Source organism: Chamaea fasciata, unplaced genomic scaffold, assembly GCF_029207755.1.
Source record: "Chamaea fasciata isolate MVZ Bird 193981 ecotype frontalis unplaced genomic scaffold, bChaFas1.0.hap1 SCAF_9, whole genome shotgun sequence".
NCBI classification, from domain to species: domain Eukaryota; kingdom Metazoa; phylum Chordata; class Aves; order Passeriformes; family Sylviidae; genus Chamaea; species Chamaea fasciata.
The window spans coordinates 5,936,728-5,945,368 of NW_027094094.1; the positions used below are offsets into that span (position 1 = coordinate 5,936,728).

General features: G+C 41.5%; 1 protein-coding gene and 1 long non-coding RNA gene across 2 annotated transcripts in view; both read left to right on the plus strand.

The window, feature by feature from the left end:
• The window catches only part of LOC136293626 (uncharacterized), a 37,157-nt gene extending 34,144 nt beyond the window's left edge, over positions 1-3,013 (plus strand). Inside the window, exons 2-3 of the long non-coding RNA XR_010722198.1 lie at positions 2,269-2,430; positions 2,926-3,013. This is a non-coding gene — a long non-coding RNA (uncharacterized lncRNA). The remainder of the gene's footprint in view (positions 1-2,268; positions 2,431-2,925) is intronic.
• Positions 3,014-5,696: 2,683 nt separating this feature from the next.
• PRLHR (prolactin releasing hormone receptor) lies at positions 5,697-6,746 on the plus strand. The gene has a single exon (XM_066190558.1). It carries the CDS (start codon positions 5,712-5,714, stop codon positions 6,744-6,746), a length of 1,035 nt encoding a protein of 344 aa, XP_066046655.1. The 5' UTR covers positions 5,697-5,711.
• The last annotated feature ends 1,895 nt before the right edge of the window (positions 6,747-8,641 follow it).

Genomic DNA, 8,641 nt, shown 5'->3' on the forward strand with positions numbered 1-8,641 from the left:
GCATCCCTTCAGGACCTGTGAGCAGAGGAGAAATGCTGGTTCTTCTTGAGGAGTAGGAATTGTTGGATCTGATGGGTATGCAAATCTGCCTGCATACTTTTCCATTTTAATCCTTCTTTGTAACAACCTTTAGACTAGAGACACTGATACCTTTTCCCAGGTGAGTTCTGACTGAGCTATAAAAACAAATAAGTGCATTTTACCACAATGTGTCAGCAATATTGCTTAAAACTACAGTTATAGATGAACAAGAAAACTTCTAGCTTTGATATTCCGAAAGATTTTGCCCCAGGGATTTGCCTGTTTGGTTGTTTGTTTCCTAGTCCTGTCCATGGGAATGCTGAAGACAGCAGATGTCTCTTACTGTAACATGATAAGGGCCCATTTCAGTCGTGGTTTTACAGAAGAATCTGTAGTAAAAATCTGAACTTCTATTGCTGTCAGTCCAATCAACTTGGAGATGGTCAGACCTGTTAGCCAGACCTTAGTTTTCAGCAAAATTCTACTTTAGCATGCTCAAGAAACATATTAAATGCAAATACTTCTTTAGTTATCCTAATGTTCAACCGATGTCTCCTGTGCTCACTTAGAAATTAAAAAAATACCAACCCCTCCACCCAACAACAACACACACATACAGAAACAACAACAACAAATCCCTCATAACTGCACACTAAAACCCAGCATTTTTTAAAAAAATCAGCTTTTCCTTGGTCATTCATGGTGGGTGGACTTGGCTGAGAAAGAAAATATTAAGGGGTTGGGGATGTGAGGGAATCAGGGCTGCTTGTATTTAGTCTCTCGGCAGCAATTTTGCAGGAAGGCAGATCAGAGAAAGAAGAATCAGTGATTGCACTGACTGAAGTGCCTTGTGGCTGAAATGGTTTTACAGAGTGTCTGTGCTGACCCTGCCTTTCTCCCTGCTTTGTAAATCAGCTGCTCTGAGCAGGTGCCAAGACCAGCAACAGGAAAAGTTTGTCTGGCAAATATTTATGTGCTGTTCTAGTAGATCTTCACAGGCAACAGTCTCCCTATTGAGAAATGACAAATAATACTAGAAATATATAATGACTTAGTGTGAGCTGTGCCTATGTGTGTGGGTGTGCAGGCATATAAATTTTAATTCCGTCTTCTGAATTCTATCTCCCCATTATCAATGGGAATACTGCTGAAAAAGGTGATAAGTGGAGTTATTTACAAGTAGGAGTGAGTACATTCTGAAGCCTGTGTTGATGAAGGATGGAAAGGAACCTCCTGAAACCCAAGCCCCACACAAGCAATCAGTCCACATGGAAGTTTTTATCCCCTATAATACATTGGTTGCTCAAAAACCAAGCAATTACAAGGGGCAATTTGTTGCCCTCCAACCTAGAAGTGTTCTACTTTCCATCCTAAATTTTCCCTAGGTGAGTATTTTCTTTCATTAGTGTTGTTCCTTTCTCTAAATATGTGTTTTCCTGCCCTGGAGTATACCATCCTCCCCAGTGCTTTTAAAGAATACAGTGCAATTCTGCTCTGGTGAATAGACACTTATAGCAAGAAAATTGTCTAGAGGTTATAAGAAAGTAGAGGCAAATTCAGCCTGAGAGCTCTCACAGAGCAGTAGATTTTCTTTTGTTTGCATTTCAAATGCACTGCCTGCTCCTTTCTATAGACCCACGACACAATTTGTTTTGTCCTAAACCACAGAGAGAATTCTTATTATGGTGACCTTGATTTTGTCTTTTGTGACAAGTTTTCCTTCTGTTCTCCCTCAGGTTTTCAAACTTAATTTCACAGAATCTTCCTTTGGTATCCTATTCTATCTACTCTCTCTCTTGTGTGCTTTCTTCTGTCCTTAAATCAAGTCTAAAACCTACTATAAAACTGCCATCAGACTACAGGACCTCCACTTTATCTGCTCTTTTTCATCTACAGTGAATTATTTTAATCTAAATCCTGTATTTATCAAAATTTGATGCCTTGAATTTGAGAAAAGCAGCAGCCACAACCAAAAAACTGCTACCCAACAAACCTCTCCCCCACAACAACAAACAAAAAACCCCCAATTGTAAATATGATTCTTAAATTTTAGGGACTGTGATGTCTCAGACCACAGTAGGGACAGACAGGATGCATTTATATGCTTAAATGGGGGAGGGACAAGTTGCCCTGACTTGAAATTTTTGTGTGAAATAAAATCTTGTTCCCTGGCTGGCCAAAAGAAGAATTTGGTAAAGGAACCCCAACGTGACATAATTCATAATTCAAATCGTGTTTTTATTATAGGCTCTGGAAGAACTACCTGATCTGTTCTGCACAGAACATTCCTGGAAGAATGTGAAAGAATTTTTAAAGTACCACTGTGATGCAAAAAAAAGTTGTGGTTTATGAAAAAAAAAAAAAAAAAAGACAAGTAATCAGGAACATGGAAAAGTAACAGCAGAAATGGTGAGGCTTTAATGACAGAAGAAAATGTTTTGGTCTGTAAAGCCTAAAAGAAACTCCCAATGTTTGTACTCAGAATTTCTGTGTGGAGCTGGACAGCTTAGCATGAGAGATTGTGAAAGCTCAGCTGTGAAACATTTCTCATTTCTGTGAAGTTTTGGTCTGGCTCTAAATAAAACATTGTTGGCTCAAGGAAGACCAGGGTTTCAACCAGACACTCATAATCATTCCTCTGCGTGACACCCTTGTACACCTGGAATGTCAAAATAGTTCTAATATGATGGTAATGCAGTTTCTGTGACCTTTTCTCTTTTAATGAGGAAATTCTACATGTGAAAAGGACTTATAGTCCATTCAGGAAGGACTCTGTCAGATAGCCTTGGAAATTCTGAACAGAATTAATATTTGTAGTTTTAGAAGGAGAAAAGATTATTTCCTTGGGATAAATTGCTGGAATATTTTTTTTGTTCAAGCCCCTATTAAATATTATTTTTGCAGACCTTGGCTGTGGCATACAGCTGAACTGAAGACATTTTCTGCCTGAAGCCAAAACAAACAGAAAATCACTAAGAGAAATAGGTGGGAGCCTTCAAACAGAAGGTGTACCAGTTACTGGATTCAGAGGTGAAGAAAAGAAATTTAAAGGCAAGAGAAAATGCAGGAAGATTGCCTGGTACATCTTGAAATAAAAGAATATATAAGCTTAGTTTTGTGATCTGAGTGTTAAGGTGACCTTGAAGGCTTCTTGAGATGATACTGTTTGATTTTTCTCACACAGCAAAGAATAAACCTTCTTCTCATAGGAAATACAATAAGGATATTTATGGGATCTACTCTGCAGCTCTTGGGAACGGAACAAAAAATTCACTTAGTTAAAAATGACATTTTCAATTATTTTGTTTGCAATGGTATTATTGTGAGGCTTCTTTCCTCACACAAGCCTTGTCATTCCAGTAGGATGTGGGTAAAATAAAGGAGCCTTTTACATATGCCCCTCTTCATTTTTCTATGTTTTGGCTTTTTATGAGAGGCCATGCACTGCAATTCCACCTTCAACCCGGCCATGCTTTTCTCCCACATTAAATGGGGCAATTGAATTTATGGGGTTTAGGAATTCTGCAGCATGCTGCTTATCACCAAGCAGTGTGTTTGCACTGGGTGGTGGCAGCAGTAGGAATTTCCTATTTCCTTCCCTCTTTGCAACCTCTGCCCTCAGGTCCCCCTCCTGTTCTGGATATGGGTGTGTAGAGATAAACAGGTACAGTATTCCCCTGGGCCCCATACAGCTCAGAGAGGCGACATTGGACTCTGAAGTGGGTTGTAACATCCCATTTCTAGTCTGGGTCATGGGTAGGTGACTATAGCCATGAAGTGAAGGATGACACTCCTGAGCAATGGGGCTTCATGCTTGTTCTCCTCTCAGGATGGAACTACAGCCACATTCCAGTCCATGCCATAATCCAACCCTGGATGCAGCAGCACAGAGCCAGCACTTGCCATGTCTGAATTCCCCACCCTTCACAAGCAGAGTGTTTCTGATCAGAACAAGGGCTACACAAGATTTGCTTCAGTTTTAGGATTAGGGAAAGGAGTAGGACAAAATGAAGTCTATTTAAACTTCTGATTTAAGTCAAATGACATCAAACCAAGAGGATATGGTTCTGCCCATAGCCTCCTAGAAAATAACAGGTTAATATTTCCTTAGTCTGACTGACAAGGACATAAATTCTGATTTAAAATTGTGTCTAAATCTCCGGAGTGCCTTGCAGAACCTAATAATATTCTGTGCTCTGAAGTTAGATTCAGAAGTTAGGCTGCTCTGTGGATTTTTTTTTTGAGTTTCTCTGGCTGGTACAAATGGATGGAGTGGATTTTCACTCTTTTTCACCAGATGAGGTCCTGGTCTTGGGTTGAAATGGATAAAAGTTAAGGGAGAATTGAAACAATAGACAAGTGCTGGGGGGGGATACCTAACTAAATGTTTGGTAAGCACATATCCTGGCTTGGTGGTGGGTTTTTTTGTTTGGTTTTGTTTTGTTTTGTTTTGTTTTGTTTTGTTTTTGCTTTCTCAGCAAACTGTAGATTGTTTTACAGAGCGGTTAGCATATGTTGTCTGGTTTAGAAAAGGTAAATAAATCTAACACAGGAATGAAGAAACACCCCAAATATTTTTGTGTAGCTGTAGTAATAGAAGCAGTTTGCTGAAATTCTCTGCAGGTAAACCCTTACATCTAACCTATTTGGACGCTAATATTTCCTTTGAGGTGCCCACACGTGTTTGTTTACTTTTAAAGGTGTGTAAATCCTACTCAAAATAGCCATAGTGAGTGAGCAAATATTGTAACACCACTGGAAAATAATTTTAAGTAAAATAAGATCCTTTGTGCTACAAGCTAAATGCACATTTCTAATCCTAACTTCATTCAAAGGTACATAGCTGAGACCCTCTAGTGGCATAAACATTTATTTGCCTTCAGCATGTGATTAAAATTCTATTTTGCAGTCACATTATAGCAACAAAATTACAGGTAGTATTTTTGGACACTCTGGGGGCTCTAGCAAAGCGAATCCAGGATTAGATTCTGTGCAGGCTCATGTTAATGAAAGTAAATTGATTTTTAGCTGTGAGGGGCAATTATAGATGCACTGGAAGGAGATGGGAATTTTTGAAAGGATGTTCTAGAACTAATTACTATCAGTAAAAAAAACACACAAAGAGCAACGTAATACCCAGGGCAGCCAATGGGGATAAAAGCTTGAACACAAATCTGTCACAACCTAGTAGTGAGGACTGTTTAAAAACAGTGATCTCCACTTAGCTTGTAAATGCGCATCGCCCTCTTTCTCACTCATATATTCTGTCTCTCTCTCTCTCTCTCTCTGACACACACACACACATACACGCTCCTGGATTTGCAGAAGACAGACAACTAGGGCACTTCTTGGCATCCCCAGGAAAATCATATGGGATTAAAACCCCACAGCAGTAAGTACTCACTGCATTAAATGTTTATTAAGTGGCATGCTGTCAAAAGCTAGATTTAATAGTAAATACAGGAGGACTTAAATGGAAATTGGTTGTATTTGATTTTTCTTAGGGACTGCTGAAAGCTGCCTCTCGAGGATTACAAGTTCACCTTTTGCATTTACGGCTGCTTGTTTACAATCCATGTGGTAACCTCTGGACAGGCAGTAATCCATTCATTATCCCCACTGATTGAGTAGGGGAGCAGCGCAGTGCTAACTACTTCACTCAGCTGACGGCAGACAACAAAAGGAGGAAAATGATGAATTCGGACAATTTAACCTCGCAAAGCTTCCTCTCTGCCATCCACAGCAACACCAGCAATTTATTCTCAGGGCTCCAGTTTGTTCAGTCCTTCAAGCCACTCATCATCCCCTGCTACTCTCTGGTGGTTTTTATTGGTGTCATTGGGAATTACCTCCTCATTTATGTCATCTGCAAGACAAAAAAAATGCACAATGTCACCAACTTTCTGGTAGGCAATCTGGCTTTCTCCGACATGCTCATGTGTGCAACCTGTGTGCCCCTGACCCTGGCCTATGCCTTTGAGCCCCGGGGGTGGGTTTATGGGCGCTTCATGTGCTACTTTGTTTTCCTGATGCAGCCTGTGACGGTGTTTGTGTCTGTCTTCACCCTGACTGTCATAGCTGTGGACAGGTATTGTGCCACGGTGTACCCCTTCCGCAGGAGGCTCACCATCCCTGTCTGCGCTTACATCCTGGCTGCTATCTGGCTGCTGAGCTGCACTTTGGCTGCCCCGGCCTTGGTCCACACCTACCACGCAGAGTTCCCGGAGCTGGACTTCTCCATCTGCGAGGAGTTTTGGTTCCACATGAAAAGAGATCGCTTGGCTTACGCCTACAGCACCCTCATCATCACCTATGTGCTGCCTTTGGCTGTCATCTCCCTGTCCTACCTGAGGATCTCAGTCAAGCTGAAGAACCGTGTGGTCCCAGGCAATGTCACCCAGGGCCAAGCTGAGTGGGACCGTGCCAGGAGGAGGAAGACTTTTCGCTTGCTGGTCTTGGTGGTGGCAGCTTTTGGAGTCTGTTGGCTGCCCCTGCACATCTTCAACATGATAAAGGACATCGACATCAGCCTCATTGACAAGCAGTACTTCAACTTCATCCAGCTGCTGTGCCACTGGTTTGCAATGATGTCTGCTTGCACCAATGCCTTCCTCTATGCCTGGCTCCATGACAGCTTCAGGGGAGAGCTGAAAAAAATGTTTGCCTGGAGGAAGAAGAAAATTGGACCCGCTACAAACTGCATTATGGCCAGTGTGGTGCTGTAAATGAGAGCTGGTGGGAGTGCACCTCCTTTGTACATTAACATTGTAAGTCTTTTCTACTTTTAATTAGTCCTCATTCCTGGCATTTGCCCTTAGGGCTCAATTATAGCAACACAAGTCCCATGTGCACCTTCCCCAGCACCTACACTTCTAATGGAGAATGACAGGCAGATGACATCCCTCACAAATATCTTCATTTCTTTGGAGTTAGAAGCCAAGGAGATGTTAGCACAATAAGATACAGGGATCCTTCCTATCTGTTTTGGATATTACTGTCAGTATAGAGATGGATTTTGGGGACAAAGAGAAGCAAGGATGATTATGAACCCTAAATATCTCAAAGAGTAAGTGTTTTTATTGGGTAAAAATTAAATCTGTGTGTCTACCAGAGTCCATTCCTTAGCACAGGTGCTAGGGTAGGGGACTTCCAACATTCCTGTAGTCCTTTTTGGGTTACGGTCATTGCCTGATGTAGCCCTAATTCACTGACCCCACTGCAAGTCAGCTGCGTTGTCCTCACAGCCTTGTCCGTGCTGAGATGGACTCCATTCATCCCTTGAGGAACTGATTTTGACATGTGGCAATGCTGCCATCAGCTTTGATCCCCAGAGAGAGCCAGAGGCCTTGGCGCTGCCTTTCTGGAGGTGCCCTAGGAGACAGAAGGCTGAAGGGGCTGTGGATACTGAGCCATTGCATGGCCAGTCAAAGAAAGAGCTGCCAAACACAGAGGAGGGACAGCTGCTCTGCTTTGGAGGAGTCTTTTGGGAAGGAACAATTTCCTTTGACATTCACCTTTCAAAGGGAGTTAGAAGCTATAATCAACCTAATGGTTTCTAGTTTCTTCCTCCCTGAAAATATCTGGTATAACAGTCAAGTGTACAGGACAAAGTTCTGACAACATATATTGATTCTGAGAGGTTTCTTGCAGCCTGCTCAGCTGGAATCTGGGACAGCATGAGAAACTTCCTGGTACTGAACTGACATCAGCCAAAAAAGCAGCACAATCCAGGGGCAGTTTTGGTCATGGTCAGCAAGGGCATCTCTCTGACCCTGCCTGCACATGGCCAGCGAGGTCTCTGCTGGGGAGAATGAAAATGGACATGAGGGGAGGGGGAAGAGAGGGGATGGTTGCTTTAGTTTGTAAATATAATCCTACTGTGAATCCGTGAAAATCATTTTGCTCATCGTGTTGCAGTAAAATTAATCTGATAAAAAAATCCCCCAGATCCGTATGCACACCCTGGGAAAAGTGTTGGGAAAACATTTGAAATCCCATTTCATGAGTTTCCTATGATTTCAAGTTGTTCTACTGCTGGTAATGAGGACATTAAAAGCTGTTTACAGAGGCACTGAATGAAGAAGGTCCATTTAAATTTGGCATAATTTGCATTCACTCTGTGATCATGTGTGTCTGCCTTTAAACCTCAGTTTAAAGATTTGAGTGACCTTGAAAAGAATGTTTTACTTTTGCTGAATTTCAGGAAATAGTTTTGCCCTGAAGCTCAATATAGTAACTTACTGGAATAACTGGTCACTTTGAAAAGGCAAAAACCCAATTTCAAACAAATCAACCTAATTTTAAAAATTTTTCAACCTCATTTTCAGGACTCCTTAAAAGAGTACAGAGAGCAGGACACCAAGAGAGCACTGAAACAACAGTGTTAAAAGCAGCTTCAAATAACAAAAAATCCTCATTTTTTAGAGATTTTTCTTCTGTAGAATTAAGTAAATTCCACGGAATAAGTTTGTAAAGGTTAACTAACATTGATTTAGTTAAGGTCTACAACTTCCTGCTCTAAAAACAGACAGAGCTGTCACCCAGAGGGATCCAAAGCCCAAGTGGAGTCTTCTCAGACTTTCTTAACCACAGCATTCCTGGGATCTTTTCCTCCTTACAC